The 20284-nt window shown below is 38.9% G+C and overlaps 1 protein-coding gene across 1 annotated transcript; it reads left to right on the forward strand.

Annotated features, from left to right (window-relative positions):
• Positions 1–6: 6 nt before the first annotated feature.
• Positions 7–10895, forward strand: LOC103610902 (complement receptor type 2-like; the record flags this gene model as incomplete). The annotated part of the gene is made up of 17 exons (XM_008594966.1): positions 7–79; positions 201–329; positions 1638–1826; positions 1911–2010; positions 2260–2342; positions 2854–3261; positions 3972–4148; positions 4229–4319; positions 4616–4692; positions 5596–6003; positions 6391–6567; positions 6642–6726; positions 7088–7170; positions 7666–7902; positions 8034–8189; positions 9248–9433; positions 10606–10895. Coding segments are annotated over 17 exons (2949 nt in total), but the record flags the coding sequence as incomplete, so codon positions are not given.
• Between the last annotated feature and the right edge of the window lie 9389 nt (positions 10896–20284).

Consider the following 20284-nt stretch of genomic DNA (forward strand, 5'->3'; position numbering starts at 1 on the left):
CCTATATGTGAATATTACAATAGAAATTCTATTTGCCCTGAGCCCACAGTACCAGGGGGATTCAGAGAAAAAGGATCTAGGCCACCATACAGGCATGGCCATTCTGTGACATTTACTTGTAAAGCCAACTTCACCATGAAAGGAAACAAATCTGTCTGGTGCCAAGCAAATAAGACGTGACAGAGAAAAAGGATCTAGGCCACCATACAGGCATGGTGATTCTGTGACATTTACGTGTAAAGCCAACTTCACCATGAAAGGAAACAAATCTGTCTGGTGCCAAGCAAATAAGACGTGGGGACCGACGCCCCTGCCGACCTGTGAGAGCGGTGAGTACACAGGGACACTGAGGCACAGGCTACTCTGCACAGCCCACGCTGTGTCCTTCTGAGGGACGAGCGGTGTGACGGGGAGGGAGGGAGGTGGGAGACGGGGAATTAGGGTCTCCCACTCTTTCTTAATAATTGTTCATTCAGAAAACATCAATTGAGCAAAGGAGTTTGAAGTATAATGAGAAGATGTCATTGGGCATACATAAAATTGATTGAATAAGTCTCAAACGAGGGGGACCAGAGTTTGTTGGGACTGTGGGAATTGCGTGGTTTTAAACTGTATATCTGGGGTTACTGTTAAAAGGATAAGAAATGTGGGATCTAATAGCAAAACTAGACCGAATGGATTTAAAACTCATCTCTTAACAGCTGTTAATGTACTCTGGTGCAGATGACGCCCTGCTCTCTGTGACCTTTGGAAGGGCATTCTAAAGTGATCCACTGTGTCCCCAAGTCATCTCCTGGTCCAAAACATTTCAAATGAAATGTTGCTAAAAATAAGTACTACTATAAATTCATTTCCTTCTCATTTGGTTTGGTTTATGTTGCTGCTGAATTCTAGATCTGAATTTAGTTCCACAATTACAAGGATCAACAATATTTGACAAAGGTTATACCATCAAAATAGGTATTTATTTTTGTTAATAAAGAACAATATTTATAACATTTAAGGTGATTAAAGATCTGAAAATTATTAAATTATTTGAAAATATGATTCTATTGATAGATAGCCTTGGAGGTAGATTTTAAGTGTCACAAAAAAGAGTGGTTATGGAAAACAACTAAACCTTTATGAAGATTTAGGTTGACCTATATGTATTGACGTATTAAGTAAAGGAAGCAAGGCATAGAATAATATGTACTGGGCACATGCACACACACACCATATATATGTCTACAAGTATATCCATATCACATATAGGATCCCAATGAACTATATTATTACTGTCTGGCAGGATAACCCTCTAAATAGTAACATGCTACCTTTGGAGCAGAGAATAATAGGCTTATAGATGGGGTGAGAGTTTAAGTGAAAATGGGCTTTTTTTGGTAATTGAAATTTTTCACAAGGCAAATGTAATTCATCCAGTGTAACTAAAAATGAAAAATAATGTACTATTCATGGCATAAAATGGATACAATTAAACCACATCTGTTTGATCTTTAAAAGGCTGAGTTGAAAATTAACAACAACTGGTTACCATAGATCATGAGTCATTTATCTGGGTGTGTGTCCTAAGTCAGCATCTAAATTGTGAAGGATGTGTTATCTGATGGCTTTTTTCCTGATGTGTGTATATAAAGATTTCCCTCTGGAGTGTCCTCCACTTCCCACAATCCCCAATGGACATCACACAGGGGAGGCTGGTGGCGTCTTTGCCCCAGGATTGTCTGTGACTTACACCTGTGAACCTGGTTACTTGCTTCATGGAAGAAAGATCATTAACTGCTTGTCTTCGGGAGACTGGAGTGCTGCTACCCCCACATGTGAAGGTACCCTAAATTTACAATCTATTTTGAGAATGGGGCTATTCTGTTATTTTCCATACTTTTCTCATGTTTGGCTTGTTTATTTAGAGGCAAAGTGTGAATCTCCAAAACGACTTCTCAATGGACAGGTAGAGAAGCCTCCCAGTCTTCGGGCTGGTGCAACTGTGAACTTTTCCTGTAATGAAGGGTGAGTGTCAGGAGGGTCTATGACATTTAATGCATTTGGCTTATATGTGCATCGTGTGAACTGTGGAAGCTGGAGAAGGCATCTCTGTGAGGATCCTTGGACAGCCTGGGATGAGGTTGTGAGAAAGAATGCTGGTAAAACGAGTTGGTGCACACATGCTAAATGAACTTGTCTTGGATATCACATAGAGGCTGTGGTTCTTCAGCACAAACTGCCTAATAGTTCTGAATGACAACTTTTTGTCTCTAGGTATCGATTACAAGGCCCACCTTCTAGTCAGTGTGTCATTGCTGGACAGCGAGCTGCTTGGACCAGGATGCCAGTATGTGAAAGTAGGTAAAGCAGCTATGGTTGGCAAGGAACAAACTGGTTTGTTCCTTGGTCAGAGTTTCAAGAGGACATTACATTCTCAGCTTAACCAAAAGCTTTTGGTTCACTTGTTAGCATACAGGCTCTTATAGAGCAAAGAACTCCTAGAGATCTTTAAGGGATATGGTCTTCACTGAAGCATCCTTCAATTACCTCTTTATTCTCTGATTCATCAAGTTTAGCAGGATTCCTAGGCTTTTCCTTCTCTGAAAGCAATGTAGACTTGTGCTTAGTAGATAGATTGCATATTTGGTAAAAGAAATCAAAGGATCAGCAGAGTATATATATTCAGGGAAAAAGTTTTTAAATTATATCATTAATTTATACTGCTTTAGCTGTCTTGATTGATTCATTACAGATTCATATATGTCTGTGCTTGAGCCTAGTATATGAGTGTGGTATCAAGTCACATCTGAGGCATTCTTTGTTTGCATTACCCTGTGATCTTGTCATTTCTCTCTGTAATTTCTCTAGGAATTTTTTGCCCACCACCTCCCTCCATTTTCAATGGAAGACATACAAGCAGCTCTTCAGCAAAACTTCCATATGGAAGCACAGTCACTTACACTTGTGACCCGAGCCCAGAGGACGGAGTGAACTTCATCCTGAAAGGGGAGAACACCATCCATTGTACAACTGATAGTCAGAAGATTGGGACCTGGAGTGGCCCTGCTCCACGCTGTGAACTTTCTACTTCTGCAGTTCAGTGTCCACATCCCCAGATCCCAAGAGGCCAAATGTTATCTGTGCAGAAAGATCAATATTCCTATAATGACACTGTGGTATTTGATTGCATATCTGGCTTCACCTTGAAAGGCAGCAGGAGAATCAGATGCAATGCCCACGGCACGTGGGAGCCCCCAGCTCCAGTCTGTGAAAAGGGTGGGTGTCCCTGTACTCAGAAAAGGGGCTACTGATTCCCCTTTTTGAAAAGATAGAGGCAGGGGTATGGGCTTTAAGCAGAGCCTTTTCCAGATCCTCCTCCCCTCAACTATACTAAATATATGAATATAAATTCTGTAGAGGGTTTTCTTAACACCTTCTTACCACCATTATTTCATTTTGTGGCAGTATGCTCGGGAAGAAACACTACAGATCACTAAAGTGTCCATTTTCTTCAGGGGGAAAACACTAGGAGAAAAATGCTTGTTTGTCTTAATAGTGATTTCTTACAAGAAAAGTCATCAACGCCCTATTGCAGGGGTACATCAGAATGTCCCATAAAAGATGATTCCGTAAGAAGGCAAGAGACAGGAAGGAATAGTGATTTCTTACAAGAAAAGTCATCAACGCCCTATCGCAGGGGTACATCAGAATGTCCCATAAAAGATGATTCCGTAAGAAGGCAAGAGACAGGAAGGGAGTTACAGCACTGAGTGGGAGATGAACAAAATCTGCAGCAGCCCAAGTGCAAAAAGAAAAAAAGAGAAATGCTGATCTAAAATTACCCAGAACTGGGCTGCAAGTTTCCTTCTGTACCACACAACTGCCACCAGAGTGGAACTGCAGCATTAATGTCAATCTCTTTGGCTCAGTTTCTTTCTGTTGTTGTTTACTTAAGAAGTTTTGTTTTTTCCTTTCCTTCCCTCTAGAATGCCAGGTTCCTCCTAAAATCCTCAATGGGAGAAAGGAAGATGGACACATGGTCCGCTTTGACCCTGGAACATCCATAAAATATAGCTGTGACCCTGGCTATGTGCTGGTGGGAGAAGAATCCATACGTTGTACCTCTGAGGGGGTGTGGACACCTACGGCTCCCCAATGCAAAGGTGTCAGACCTCAAATGTAGATGTTCTGCTGGTTTTAAGATTGCTCTGAGTTGATTTCTCATCCTAGTCTCTTTTCTTAGTGGCAGAGTGTGAACCTATAGGAAAGCAACTCTTTACAAAACCCCAGAATCCATTTATTAGACCAGACGTTAACTCTTCTTGTGACAAGGGGTGAGTGAAGGCTGTCTCAGCCTGAACCAGGTCTGGCTTCCCAGAGCACACCGCCAGCTCTATGTAAGAGTTTATGTCAACAGTCTTTCCCTCTCTCGTGTTCATGGAAGTGTCGATCACACTGTTTTTCCATGCACGGAAACTATGCCTGTGCAATGGATGGATGGTGGTGTTGCTGGCTACACTATTGTTCCTATTGCTTCTTGTTCTGAAAGTGGTGAGTCTGCTTTGCAGCCAACAGCTCTTGCTTAGCTTTGTGGTCACCTGATGGCTAAATGACATGACTCTGTCTCTAGGTACCGGTTGAGTGAGAGTGTTTATCAGCAGTGTCAAGGCACAATTCCTTGGTTTATGGAGATTCGTCTTTGTAAAGGTGAGTAGCAGAATTGATGGAGCAGCTGAGATAATGTGAGATCTGTGCATTTGCTGGGGGATTTCTGCTGTCGGCCATGTTATGGGAATTAGTGCATTAGATTCTGTTCCATTAGCTTTGCGAACAGTTACAGTTGCATGGTTTTGTCTTTCTGTTGCCATCTCTCTCTACATTAATCAGTTAAATTAGATGTACTTAGTTACTGACTCTCTTTTGTGATGTAGGATTTTAAAGAATAATGAGAGCAGTGAGTCTATGAGCCACTTTCCTTAATTTTGGGTACACTGTAGTTAGGGGATTGGTGTAGAGTAGGGGATTGGTGTCAGATAATTCCGATTCTGTTTCTGCTGCTTAATAGCTGTATGACTTTGGACAATTTATGTAACTTCTCTGAAGCTCTAGTCTCTCATCTGTAAAGATGGCATAAAACTACAGACTTCAGTGTTGTAGAATTAAATGGTACTATACCTACTTCTAGAATAGGAAACTGCCCGTCACAAAGCAGGTTCTCAATCAACAATAAAAATTCTTAGCTAACTATATAAACTATCACATCACCTCAGCATGAAGATGGTACACAAAAAAGTATTATTCTATTCCCTTGTGCATTTTATCCTCCTATTGACTATTAAAAAGAATTCTTCTTTTAATTAGCAGTTGACTACTGGGTCTTACTGCCTCATAATATGATATTGGTCAGCATGTACACTTGTAATAAAGGTGTCCTTTCCTGTGAAATCTGTTTAAATTGAATTCTATATGCATAATGAGCTTTGATATAACTTACATCATGAAAATTCACCCATACCCTCTAGGAAACCACAAGTGCATAACCAGCTGCATTTCTATTCTTTGGAGTGTGACACTGGAACAGATTTTTACAGTATCTTTTCGTTTCTCCAGAAATCACCTGCCCACCACCCCCTGCCATCTACAATGGGAAACACACAGGAAGTTCCTCAGAAGATGTTCCATATGGAACCACGGTCACTTACACATGTAACCCCGGGCCAGAGAGAGGAGTGGAGTTCAGCCTCATTGGGAAGAGCACCATCCGGTGCATAAGCGATGATCAAGAGAGAGGCACCTGGAGTGGCCCTGCTCCTCTCTGTAAACTGTCCCTCCCTCCTATCCAGTGTTCACAGGCCCATGTTGCAAATGGATACAAGATATCTGGCAAGGAAGCCCCGTATTTCTACAATGACAGTGTGACTTTCAAGTGTAATGATGGATTTACTTTGAAAGGCAGTAGTCAGATTCGTTGCAAAGCCAATAATACCTGGGATCCTGAAACACCAGTTTGTGAAAAAGGTAAAAACCCAGTGAGTGAAGAAAAGAGATATTTACTTACTTATTCTTATTATCTTCCACCAAAAACTAGAGTCATGGAGAAAGGCAAGGGGGCACAGATTACTTTCCCATTTCTTCCGTTCTGTAACAGAATGTTCTATGTGTGTTGTGTGTGTTCTTTGTGTAAATGCCTCCTGGGATCTGGGATATATTTCGGGCAGATAATGAAAGGACCTTTTTAGAGGGGCCTAGTTCCTTCAAGAGAGCCCAAAGCATTCAGTGGTGAGCTACAGCTGCATGATCTTCAGCTGCAAAGTTCAGATTGTCTGTTGTCAGATGTTGTATATTTAATGTTCTTGAGTAGAAATTCCTCTGTATTGGTGTTTATGTGGGGAGTTTTCTCCTCAGGCTGCCAGCCACCTTCTGGGCTCCACCACGGTCAGCATACGGGTGGAAATACGGTCCTCTTTGTCTCTGGGATGACTGTACACTACACTTGTGACCCTGGCTACTTGCTTGTGGGAAATAAGTCCGTTCACTGTATGCCTTCAGGAAATTGGAGTCCTTCTGCCCCACGGTGTGAAGGTACTTTCACTTCCAGTTTTGTCTTTCTCTTTGAGATTAGGCAACTGTAAGTAATTCCAACTTTGTTTCTCCAGAAGCATGTCAGCCTATGAGGGAAGACCTTCAAGAGCTTCCAGTTGGTTCACGTGTGGAACTAGTTAACGCGTCCTGTCAAGATGGGTGAGTATGAGATGATCCATTCTGAGAAAGGGTTTCCACCCTGTTTCATGCATAGTTCTGCCCTCAGCTTGTCTTGGTGACTCCCTGTAGAGGTTGCTCCTTGCTACGCTAACAGTGAACGTGAATTTCCAATGGCCTAACTAGCATCTCTAACTTTTCAGTCCTTCCTTCACATGGAAAGGGCTTCACTGTGGTGACTCTGAGTCTAAAGTAGTTTTCTTATGTAGAGGATCAAGACTTTCAACTCCCCTCTGCCACAGTTCTTATTGAGAAGTACCTCTGTATGTGTAGTGTGAAGAGGCTAAGTTTCAGAGTTGTGAAATTGGGAAGAGGAAATGTATCATACTCTGTCTTTCTCTAGCTACCAGTTGACTGGACATGTTTATCAGAAGTGTCAAGATGCTGAGAATGGGGTTTGGTTCCAAAAGATTCCACTTTGTAAAGGTAAGTTAGAAGAAAAAGCTGACAGTGGTCATAGAGGGTTAGAAAGGCAGGCCACTGAAGAACTGGTCTGAGTACTTCAGTAGTCTCTGTGTTCTGCCTCAGTGTAAGATAAGAAAAACCTTTCACTGTTGCATCAGCATTGGCATTAGGAAATCAAAGTTGTCAAGTAGGAACTATTTGCCATGTATCTGCTAATTTTACTAAAGTTAAAAACCAAATATAGCCTATATTTCTTGGTCATGGAAACATAGCCGTATTTCTTTCTTTCTTAATACTTTACTGTATTTTCTGAATTTCTTTGAAGGGGTATGTATTGCTCTTATAATCACAACATATAATAAAGCTGTTTTTTTAAAAATAATTCAGGTTCCAAAATTTAAATAATTTTCTAGTTATATGAAATACATGAAGTTTCATAGTGTCATTTCTACCCGAATGAAGACTGTCCATGTTGATGTACTGGCTGAGATAGACTTCCCTAAATTTCTTCTGCAGTTATTCACTGTCAACCTCCACCAGCAATTGACCACGGGAGGCACACGGGCATGGCGGCAGAGCACTTTCTATATGGAAATGAAGTCTCTTATGAATGTGACCAAGGATTCCATCTTTTGGGAGAGAAAAATGTGTGGTGCACAAGTGATTCAAAAGGACATGGAACTTGGAGCGGACCTCCCCCACAGTGCTTGCGATCTCCGCCTGTAACTCACTGCCCTAACCCAGAAGTCAAACATGGATACAAGCTCAATAGAACTCTTTCCATGTATTCCCACAATGACATAGTCTACATTGCTTGCAAAGACCTCCCCCACAGTGCTTGCGATCTCCGCCTGTAACTCACTGCCCTAACCCAGAAGTCAAACATGGGTACAAGCTCAATAGAACTCTTTCCATGTATTCCCACAATGACATAGTCTACATTGCTTGCAATCCCAGCTTCATCATGAATGGCAGTCACGTGATTAGGTGTCATACTGATAACACATGGATGCCAGGTGTACCCATTTGTATCAGAAGGGGTAAGATGTTTTAAGGAGTAAAATATGGGATATTGTACAGAAAAAATAAAGTTTTTTGAATCTGCACTTGCCATTCTGCTGAAAGAAAAGCATCTAAAAGCTAAGGCAGTTATATTGTTTTACAAGTTATCTGCCTTTTCTTATCTTCTCACCTGATTCTTTTTTCCCCTTTCCTTTCTCAGTGTGTTGAGCAATAGTACATGAAAGGATAATGCTTAACTTCCAAATTGATGGAGTCTCTGAACTTATTATTCTTGTGGATTTAGAATAAGGAAATTACACATACCTTTTTGGGGGGCAAATGTTTAGCAGTAATATTGTTGATAACTCAATATTTAGGGCTATAATACCAGCCAGAAAGAGAACTTTGGGTGTTCTGGAGAATGAAGCTGGCCTTCCAACCCACTGAATTGTCTTTCTTCTACAATTCTAGTTATCATTTGGCAACCTTATTTTTATCAGTGACTATTAACAGCAGAGGCTGCCAATTGATGACCCAAGAACTGAATTCAGCTCCCCAGAATTGTTTTCTTTGGCCAGCAAGTAGTGTTATTTTAAGTGAAACCCATCTCCACAGCCCAGGCTGAATACTGGACCTGTGAAGGATAAGGGCCCCCTTTGCTTCTCTGCAAGGCACCAGTAACTTGAGCTGAGCAGTGGCTGCCACGTTTAGAAGGACAGGGGCTCTCTGATTTGTCATATCTGGTGGCTTCATTTACTAGCTCTTGTAGGCATTTGAATGTGTGACCCTCAGACTATAGCCCGTCTTCTATTTAATTGGAAAAGGAAAGAATACTATTTGCTGATAGGTTACAGTTGTAGACCACAGACATTGATGTTTCATTAAATTATTATTGACACTTTTGTTCAAATCATACATAATGTACAGAGAGAATTGCAAATCTCTGTCCAGTGATGCTTGGTCTGGGTAAAATGTTTCTGGATACCAGTTAGATGGCTTATTGCCCGTCACCTTTCCGTATGAGGTCACCCAGAAGTAGTGTTGGCCGTGTGTTCCTCTGTGCTGAATTAAATATCCTTTCTTATTGGTGTCTAAGCTTTCTTAAGGTGTCAGCCTCCATCTAAGATCCCCAATGGGAATCACACTGGTGGAAATATAGCTCAGTTTGTCCCTGGAATGTCAGTCCTGTACAGCTGTGACCCGGGCTACCTGCTGGTGGGAGAAGCGCTCCTCCTTTGCACACACGACGGAACCTGGAGCCAACCTGCCCCTTATTGCAGAGGTGCTTTGTCTATCTTGTTCCTTTTCTTTTAAAATCAAATTTGTACCAAACAGATATATTCAATTAGCTATTTTCAATTTAAAATAGCAAAAGAAGTGCATTAATTGAATCATTTAACTAGATGAGTTTAAATGCTTTAATCGGATTTATACATTAATTAATATAACATATATATGTAGTCATTCACACATAGAAAGTTGAAGTTCTTTTATAAATTAAACAACTAAAGTGCAGCTCAAAATAAGAAAAATGGCTTATGCTGTAGTATATCTTGTGAATGACCATGTATGTAGTCATTCACACATAGAAAGTTGAAGTTCTTTTATAAATTAAACAACTAAAGTGCAGATTGTATGTACGCAGTGGTTACAGTTCAGTGTGCATTTGACACAGCAGCAATAAGAAGCACAACGATCCTTTGAGTGTATTTCCTGAGTGGTGGTGGGATTTTTTATAGGTAAATGGGTAAATTTTTTATAGAAGCTTCAGAAAGTCGTTTTATTATCATAACACAGAGCATATGAAATATGAATGGTAGGTTAACATCTGGTATTTGTTGGACACTTTTCACTACGTGCAGACACTGTGCACAGCACTTTATCTCACCTGATCTTCATGAGATCCACAGAGACTGGTGCCACTGTTATCCCTGATTTATAGATGAGGTTCCAGTAGCATGGAGAGATTTGTAACTTACCCAAAGTCACCCAGCTAGGAAGAACTAGAGTCGAGATGCCAATCCAGGATCTCACACTATCGACCCTACGGTGGAAAGATGAAAGAAGAAATGAGAGAGGGCACATGTGTGAAGAATTAGAGAGTAGGACTAGCAGCAGATGAATCAGTAACTCAGAACACCTGATACTACCCATTCAGCCCTCACCATTTCTCTAAGAAGCCAATAAAATTACTCATATCCCACACTGTTAGCATAGAAACTGAGGCAAAAAGAAAGAGAATGATCTGGCTTAAATTACCCAGAGGTTATTGAGATAGGTGGCTGACACTAAGACTGTGCCTAGAATATTGTCTTCTTATGCTATTTCAGTCAAGCTTTGCTTACTGAAAATGAAATCAATTGGTTTCATAAACCTTTCCATTACTGGCAGTTTCTGCTTTCTTGGTAAAAGGCCAAAGTATGACTCTGTATAATTAGATTCCTCTAATTTCAGAGGTAAACTGTAGGCCCCCAGAGGATATGGATGGAATCCAGAAGGGGCTGGAACCTAGGAAAATGTATCAGTATGGAGCTATCGTCACTCTGGAGTGTGAAGACGGGTATACCATGGAAGGCAGTCCCCAGAGCCAGTGCCAGGATGATCACCAGTGGAACCCACCCCTGGCTGTTTGCAGATCCCGTAAGTGCAAAGGGCTCCATTGTTGCTTGTACCTGGCCCATGGAGAGATGAGAGTGACAGGTCTCCCTCAATGTCGGAGACTCCTGGGCTTTCAGTTGACATAGGTCTGGGATCAGCGGTGCAATAGCAAACAAACTTGAAGTCAGTGGTCTATTCTAGAAAACATGCAGCTTTCTGAAAATGGGAGAAGTAAATCAAAGAAAATAAAAAGAGGAACACTAACTTAAAAGGAGCAAAAATGCAAAACTAACGACCTAACATGTTGGAAGCAGTTACTGCGGAGACTTCCCTCCTTGCTGAATTGTGATGTATAAGTGCAATTTGACAGGGAGCTCCAAAAATATGTTAACTTGCTTGTTGTAACAGTTAATATTTGCATTCTAACATAAGAAATCCCTGATTATGAAGTTGAAAATATTTTTTCCACTGGTGAACTCCCCCAGGCTATCTAATAAAAATGGAAAGAAAGAAAAGTCCTACTTATTTCTTTAGAGTATATTTTTAGAATTATTAGGGATAAGTGAGCATTTAATGTCCTTAATAAAATTGTCAAATAATTAATGTAACTATATATGTTGTGTTTCTCAACCTCTTTTTCTGCTTCACTGATCTTTTCTTCCATCACAAACCACTTTGTGTTTAATTAATATAGCTTTGTGCTATTATAATATCTGGTAGGACAAGAATACCTATTAAAATTTTGTAGGACTTTCCACTCTATTCTCTCCTGTCTGTTCCTACAGGTGATTTTTAGAAACATTTGTCATTTTCTGAAAACAAATATATTATGATTTCATTTGTCTGTAGTTGAATTTGTGAGAAGTTGGCATCTTTTCTGTAATGCCTTCTCATTCAGAAACATATTAGGCCTTTCCATTTGTTCAAGTAATCTTTTCTCTCAATTGTTTTTGTGGTTACTTAAATATATTACGAGGTTTCTATTTTTATGTTATATTTTCTTGTCCAGAAATATATACTTTTTACATTTAATTTTTAATTTTTTTTAACATCTGAATCCATCCAGAATTTATGCTATGGTATCATGGCCAACGTAACCTCACTTGTACCTTTTTTTCTATATAGTAATTTTTTTCAAAGGCTATTTTGAGAAAACTGTCCCTTAGAGTAATTAGAAATTAAAATAAATAGAAAATGTGGTGTCTTTGTCTTTCCTTCATGCTACCAAGTTTGCTATCAGAGCATTGCATGTATAGGAAAATTTGCAAATTAGGGGATGCCGACAAGCTTGAATAATTCATAATGTTCCAGTCTGACTAGTATTTTTATTAACATGATTATATCATATACTATATTTAAGTGCCTCTGTTAATATACACAAAATGTGTGTTTAAATTCCTGTGTCACTCGTTTTATTTCTATTTCTTAACCTACTTCAACTTATTTTCTGATAATTGGTATAGACGCCTAAAATACTTTTTTTAAAGAGATGAGTAAGTACATCATTTAAAAATGAATGTCTAGTAATAAAATTATTTTTAAAAGTCAGCTTATTTTCTGATAATTGGTATAGACGCCTGAAATACTTTTTGTAAATGAGATGAGTAAGTACATCATTTAAAAATGAATGTCTAGTAATAAAATTATTTTTAAAAGTCATCCAAACATTTGAAGGAGATTATGCTGTTCTTTTTTAGTGATCTAAAACCTAAATCTCACAGTGACCTACAAATTACCATTTTATAATATTCTTAATACATCTCCTATCAGCTAATCTGTTAAAATTGTAGTGAGTGACATGCCATAAGTACCCTTGGCAGTAGTCTTTCTTCCCCAGTAATTTTGTAATACTTTCCTTCTGAGCTCTACATAATAGTATAGTCACATTTTATTGTCTTTCGCTAATTCTGGCAAGGTGGTTTTAGAAGTGCAGTAAAATATGTGTGTTTTCAAATAGTAAAAGTAAAAATGTTCTCTTGAAAATTGTTTAAAGCTTTCAGTGCTATATGACTATATAACAATTTCTAGTTAAATATTAAATATAAAAATTTGCTTTTAAATTAGATAGGAATATTGTGTCCTGAAAGGCTAAAGTTATGATCATATACTAAAATAAAACCTTCTTTTTTATATTTTTCTTCAGTTTGGGAGTCATAGTTGTTAGTCATAAAGAGTACTGGATTTGGGGTAAAGCTGTCTAGTGTCACCTTCTGATTTGGACACTAATAAGCCTAGCAAGTTATTTATTTTCATGTGCCTTTCCAAAAAATAAGGTTGTAGTGTTTACTTCATAGGATATTTAAGAAAATAAAATGAAATCATCCATGAAAAGTACTTTTCCTGTGTTGGGAACTATGGAAAGCAAATGACTGTTATGTCTTTATAATGATAATGGTTGGTGAGTAAAGATTTTACTTTATTCTCTTTTCTTCTGTTTAGTGATTATTATACAACTACAAGTTCTAAAGAAGGAGATCTTCATTTAGAAACACGAGAAGTGTATTCTGTTGATCCATACAATCCATCAAGCTAATCAGAAGACAAACTGGTATCTATTAATATGTTAAAAGTTCCTTCAATTTATATTTATTAGTAAACATAGTACTAAGTATATATGGTTCTGACTATCACGTAGTTCTTTAGTAATCATGCATAGTAATTGTTAACCCACCTATGTCATATTGCTAACTAACCTTCCTATGTTTTTTAATCCATTCATCCATTTACACGTATTTAACTAAGTAGCCAAATGACTAAGAATTAAATAAATAGGATGGTTATTATCAAGAGAAACAAAGTGGGCAAGGGGTAGACAGAGCAGGTGGTTGTGAGGGAAGGCCTCGCTAAGCAAGTGGCACTTAAACTATGACTAGAGGCATGAAAGGAGCCAGGCATGTGGCTGTTTGGGGACAGCATTCCAGGAAGGAAGAGCGGTGGTGCAAAGACCATAAGGTGGTGTGTGCCTGCTGTGTTGGTGGCATGGAGAGGCGGCCAGTGAACTGAGGAAGCGGGAAGGTGGTAGAGATGACATTAGAGAGGTTCGCGGTAGGTGGAGGAGAGATGATCCTACAGAGTATGGTAGGTCATGGTAATGAGTTTTGTTTTTATTCTGAGATGGGAACCATTGGAGGGTTTTAAGCCAAGGACTGACACTTTCACCTTAATTGCTGTGTTAAGAACAGACTGTAGGAAGCCAAGGGTGGAAGATGGGAATCAGTGGGGAAGCTGTTGCAATAATCCAGGCAAGAAACTGTGTGGCTACCACCAGGCTGGTGAGAAGAGGTCAGGCTGTGTATGCATTGTTAGGATCATGACAATAGGATTTGCTGACAGTCTGTTTCAGAATATGAAGAGAGGTATCAGAGATGATGCTGGGTTTTTTTGGCATAAGCAATTGGAAGGATAGAATTGCCATTAATTAAGATGATTGAGAACGTGAAGAGCAGAACTACAGGGAAAAGTCAGGAGTTCCGCTTTGGAAATGTTAAGTGTGAGATGTCTCATGGAAGTGTCAGGAAGGCAACTGAGGTACAAGTCTGTACTCTAGGCAGCAGGTCCAGGCTGGAGACATAAAGTTGGACCTCATGGGTGTGTGGGTGTACATCACAATGACACTGCATAAGACCACCGGGGGGAGGAAGAGGTGAGGGCAGAGAAGAGGTCCACGTGTGAGCCTTGCATCCTCCAACATGAGGAGTCATGGAGTGAGACGGGACCAAGAAAGGAGTGAAGAAGCAGCCTCTGATATAGGAGAAAAACCCCAAAGTGTGATTTCTAGAAGTCAGGTGAAGAAAGAATTGTAGGGAGGAGGGAATGATCATTGTGCCAAGTGCTGCTGATAGGTCAAGAAAGCTGAGTCGTGAAAGCTGACCATTGGAGGCAGCAGCACAGAATTGTTGGTGAACTTGACAAGAACAGTGTTGGTGGAGAGGAAGGAGGCGGAAGCCTGAGTGGAATGAGCTTAAGAGAGAATGGCAGAAATTGCACTATACTTTGAAGGAAATAATGTCCAAGAGAAGAAAACCAAGGCCGAAAGATTCTTTTCGCCAAAGTCTCAGGGCCAGTAACTGGGACAGGTAGAATTCTGACTTCCAACTGCTTTCTCCTATGTGATCTAGAAAATATAAAACAGAAGTATCAACTCTGCCCTCTTGGAACTTATTTTAGTAAGAAAAATAAAACCTATACATGTCACAGTGTAAGAAGTACCATAAACAGGAGACATAAAATCTGCAGCAGTTGAGGAAGGAAAGGCAACTTGCTGCTGGTGAGTCCTAGGTGAAGAGGAGACAGGAGAGATCACAGCAGGGTGACCTGTCAATCCAAACCGGGGGGGGGGGGCAGAATACAGCTATTGCAAATATTTGTTAAGTAAATATATGAAAATTTGTTTCCATTTCTCCATCATTTCACTGCATCATCAATATAAAATGTAGTTGTTATTTGTTCCAGGTCATGTTATTTGAAGCAGGACCTGTTAATAGAATGATATCCTCTAATAGGCTTGATGCTTTATTGTTGTACCAGTTACAGTTGGTGTATGTACAGAGAGAGAGAATGCTAACACTCTCATTATCTAAACCTTGAGTTGATCTGCTGCTATCCCTGCTGCCTCCTAAACTGAAATGATCTATTTCAGGGTGCCTCGTTGCTTGGAGCCCAACTGAGCATTGATTGGAAAGAAACCACTCTAATATCAGCAAGTCTCTTTGTGTGGTCTCAACGTGAATGAAATGATTTCATAAGCTGCGACTTCCTATATGCGCTTATTCTTGATGGTAAAGACAGGAGTCCACGGTCACTGCCATGTGCTCTTCAAGGACTTTCTGAAGCCTCGCTGTGATGTGCCCGAAGCCAGGCTTTGGCTGTAAACAATTACACGGCTCTAAAAGTGTCACCTTTTTAAGGACGGCACTAAAAGAGCTGTCCTCATATCCAGATGTATCTTCTTTTTGTAAACAGCACACTCACCGTTACCATATGCTTTTGGTTATAATGTGGTTTTAACTATTTAAACAAAGCATGATGCATTTCCTGTGGCTTTGCTGGGCACACCTCTATTGCGAAGTCTGGTTTTCTCTAAACAGTAGCTTCCTTCTCTGATATTGTTAACATTTCACATTCATTCCCACTTGGTTTGAGATTTTCTCACTATACATGCTTTGTCTTTCCACAGTCATTCAGGGATTCCAATTTGCACAAGCTTCCTGAAATTATACAAGTCGAGTTTTAATTCTAAAGGTTTGCTGTTCTATTTAAGCTTTGGACGTTTCCTGAGCAGTTTTGTCATAAGCTCTAGTTGCTTGTAAAATGTCATTTAATAATGTGTACATTAGCCATTTAAATAAATTGTATTTGTAAAAAAAAAAAACACTTGCAGATATAATTTTGTTTTTCTGGAGTCGATGACAAATATAGTTTTGGCGTTTTTCGAGTTCGCAATTTAACAGTTATTTATTCTGGATCCCTCCACTTGGTTGTTTTTGCCAAGCTCTCAACCCACACGTTCAACTCCCCCCCACACACACTTTCTCTGACATTTCTCCAGCTGACCCTTTGCAGCCTGCTCATCTCCCTCCACACTCTAGATCAGGGTGTTCATTTTTTTCTGTTCCAGCATTGAAACTATAGAGAAAATAAATCCTTGCTCACTGGTGACCACAAATCTATTCTCTCCACCTTCTCCCAGACTCGGTATGCTGTTCACCATCACTTTCATTTTTTTTAATTCTGGTAATAACGACAGAATATGAAATTTGCCATCTTAACCATTTTTAAGTTCAGTAAGATTAAGTGTATTCACACTGTTGTGCAGCAGATCTCCAGAAGTCTTTTATCTGTAAAACTGAAACTCTATATCCATTAAGCAATAACTCTGCACTACTCCATCCCCAATCGCTGGCAAACGCCATTCTACTTTGTTTTCTGTAGATGGTTTTGGGTAGGATGGACATTTTTATTACATTGATTCTTCCAATCTGTGAACAAGGAATGTCTTTCCGTCTTTTGGTGTCCTCGTTAATTTCTTTCAGTAGTGATTTGTAGTTCTCATTGTAGAGATCTTTCACTTCCTTGGTTAGATTTATTTCTGTGTATTTTATTTCTTTATTTTCTTGGTGACTATTGTAAATGGGCTTACTTTCTTGATCTCTCTTTCTTCTAGTTTGTTTTTGGAGTATTAAAACACTACTAATTTTTATATATTGATTTTTTTATCTTGAAACCTTACTGAATTTGTTTATCAGCTCTAAGAGTTTTTCAGTAGAGTGTCTTGGGCTTTATATATATAGCATCATGTTATCAGCAAACAGGGAAAATTTGATTTCATCTTTTCCTGTTTGGATGCCCTTTATTTCCTTCTCTTCTCTGATTGCTCTGGCTAGTACTTCCAACACTATGTTGAGTAGGAGTGGTGAGAGCAGGCATCCTTGTCTTGTTCTTGATCTTAAAAATTATCACCCCATTCAGGATGATGATGGTGGTGGGTTTGTCCAGTATGGCTTTTATTTTGTTGAGATACCTTTCTTCTATACTTCATTTGTTGACAGTCTTTATCATGAAGGGATGTTGAATTTTGTCAAATGTTTTTTCTGCATCTATTTAGATGATTATGTGGTTTTTATTCTTGACTTTGTTGATGTGGTGTATTTTATTTATTGACTTGTATATGTTGAACCATCCTTGTATTCCTGAAATGAATCCCACTTGATCATGGTGTAAAATCTTTTTTACGTGTTGCTGTATTATGTTAGATAGTATTTTATTGAGGATTTTTGCATCTAAGTTCATCAAGGATATTGGCCTTTAGTTTTCTTTTTGTTGTATCTTTGTCGGGTTTTGGTATTAGGTTGATACTGGCTTCATAGAAAGAGTTTGGGAGAATGGTTTCTGTTTCAATTTGGGGGGATAATTTGGAAAGAATTGGTATTAATTTCTCCTTAAAGGTTTGATAGAGTTCCGCAGTGAAGCCATAAAACCCTGGGCTTTTCTTTGTTGGAAGACTTCTGATTAGTTCTTCAATCTCATTGCTCATTATTGGTCTGTTCAGTTTTTCTGTGTCTTCTTGATTCAGGCTTGGTAGTTTGTATGTGTCCAAAAATTTATCCATTTCCTCCAGGTTTTCAAATTTGTTGGCATATAGTTGTTCATAGTAATCTCTAATGATTCTTTGTATTTCTGTGGTATCAGTTGTGATATCTCCTTTTTCATTTCTGATTTTTGTTATTTGGGTCTTCTCTATTCTTTTTTTTAGTTAGACTGGCTAGTGGCTTGTCTATTTTGTTTATCTTCTTGAAAAACCAACTTTTTGTTTCATTGATTTTTGTATTGTATTTTTGTCTCTATTTCATTTAGTTCTGCTCTGATTTTAATTATTTCTTTCCATTTACTAACTTTGGGATTGGATTGTTCCTGTTTTTCTAGTTCTTTATGTTAGGTTGTTTATTCAAAGTCTTCCTGTTCTCTTGATGTAAGCATTTGTTGCAATAAACTTTCCTCTTAGTACTGCTTTAGCAGTATCCCATAGGTTTGGGTAAAACGTGTTATTATCATCAGTTTTGAGAAATTTTTTGATTTCCTGTTTGATTTCTTCTTTAACCCATATGTCATTCATGAGCATGTTGTTTAATTTCCAAATATTTGTGTGATTTCCAAAGTTTTGTTTGCTATTAATTTCTACTTTTAATCCATTGTGGTATGAGAAAGTGCATGACATGATTTCAATTTTTTAAAAATTTGTTGATGGGCCGGCCTGGTGGCGCACTGCTACAGTGCGCCGCTTGGGAGCACGGTGGCGCTCCTGCCAAGGGCTTGGATCCCACATACAGACCGGTTCCCGCTCACTGGCTGAGCGAGGTGCGGGCGCGACACCGAGGGTTGCGATCCCGTTGCCAGTCCCGGTCCGGTATGGGCGCAACACTGAGGGTTGCGATCCGTTGCCGGACACGAAAAAAGACAAAAAGGAAAAAAAAAATTTGTTGATATTTGATTTGTGACCTAATAGGTGATCTATCTTAGAGAATGTTCCATGTGCTGATGAGAAAAATGTATATTCTCTAGTTGTTNGACACTGAGGGTTGCGATCTGTTGCCGGACACGAAAAAAGACAAAAAGGAAAAAAAAATTTGTTGATATTTGATTTGTGACCTAATATGTGATCTATCTTAGAGAATGTTCCATGTGCTGATGAGAAAAATGTATATTCTCTAGTTGTTGGGTGAAGTGTTCTCTATATATCCATCAAGTCCAATTAGTCTAAAGTATAGTTTAAATCCTGTGTTTCCCTGCTGGTTTGTTGCCTAGATGATCTGTCCAAAGCTGAGAGGATGGTGTTCAGGTCCCCAACTATTACTGTATTAAAGTCTCTCTCTCTCTCTCTTTAGGTATAATAATGTTTGCTTTATAAATTTGAGTATACCAATTTGGGAGCATGTATATTTATGATTGTTATGTCTTCTTGGTGGATAGATATCTTTATCATTATATAATGTCTTTCTTTGTCTTTTGTAATTGTATTTAGTTTAAAGTTTACTTTATCTGATATAAGTATAACTACTCTTGCTCATTTTGGTTTCCTTTTGTGTAGTATATCTTTTCCCTCCTTCCACTATTAGTTCATGAGAGTCATTACAGATGAGGTGGGTTTCTTTTAGGCAGCATATAGTTGGGTCTAGCTTTTTAATCCATCTGACCAATTTTGAGTGGGGAGTTCAACCCATTAACATTTAGTGTTGCTATTGAAAGGTATTGTCAAACTCCTGTCATTTAATTGCTTTTATGTGGTAGTTTTACATAACTTTTGATCCATTCTTTCCCTGTTGTTCTTTGACTTCAGAGTTTGTTGGTTTTTTTGAGGTGGTACAGTATAGTTTTTCCTCTTTCTTATTTGTCTGTGTGTTCTATCAGTGGGATTTGTTCTTCCTAGTGTATTCATGGTGGTAACTATTATTATTATTATTATTATTATTATTTATTGGATTCTAGGTGCAGAACTCCCTTGTGGGTTTCTTGTAGGGCTGGTTTTGTGGTGCTGAATTCCCATAGTTTTTGTTTGTCTGGGATATACACTATATCTCTTTCATATCTGAAGGGTAGCCTGGCTGGGTATAGTATTCTTGGCTGGCATTTATTTTCTTTTAGTACTTTAAATGTATCATCCCATTCTCTTCTGTCCTTTAGGGTTTCTGCTGAGAAGTCTGCTGTTAATCTGAGGGGACTCCCCTATAGGTGACTCAATGTTTTTCTCTTGCTGTTTTTAGGATTCTCTCTTTGTCTTTAACTTTTGCCAGTTTAACTACAATGTGTGTTGGAGTTGACCTTTTTGGATTGAATCAATCTTTTGGGGTGGGATCTTTGAGCTCCTTGAATCTGGAAATCCATTTCTCTACCACTACCAGGGAAGTTTCTACTATTATCTTGTTGAATTGGTTTTCAATACCTTGTTCTTTTTCTCCCCTTTCTGGAACACCCATGATGTGGATGTTTGTGTGCTTGAGCCTGTCTGATAGCTCTCAAAGATTTTCTTCATTTTTTAAAA

The sequence above is a fragment of the Galeopterus variegatus genome, unplaced genomic scaffold (genome assembly GCF_000696425.1).
Source record: "Galeopterus variegatus unplaced genomic scaffold, G_variegatus-3.0.2 Scaffold11997, whole genome shotgun sequence".
NCBI lineage: Eukaryota > Metazoa > Chordata > Mammalia > Dermoptera > Cynocephalidae > Galeopterus > Galeopterus variegatus.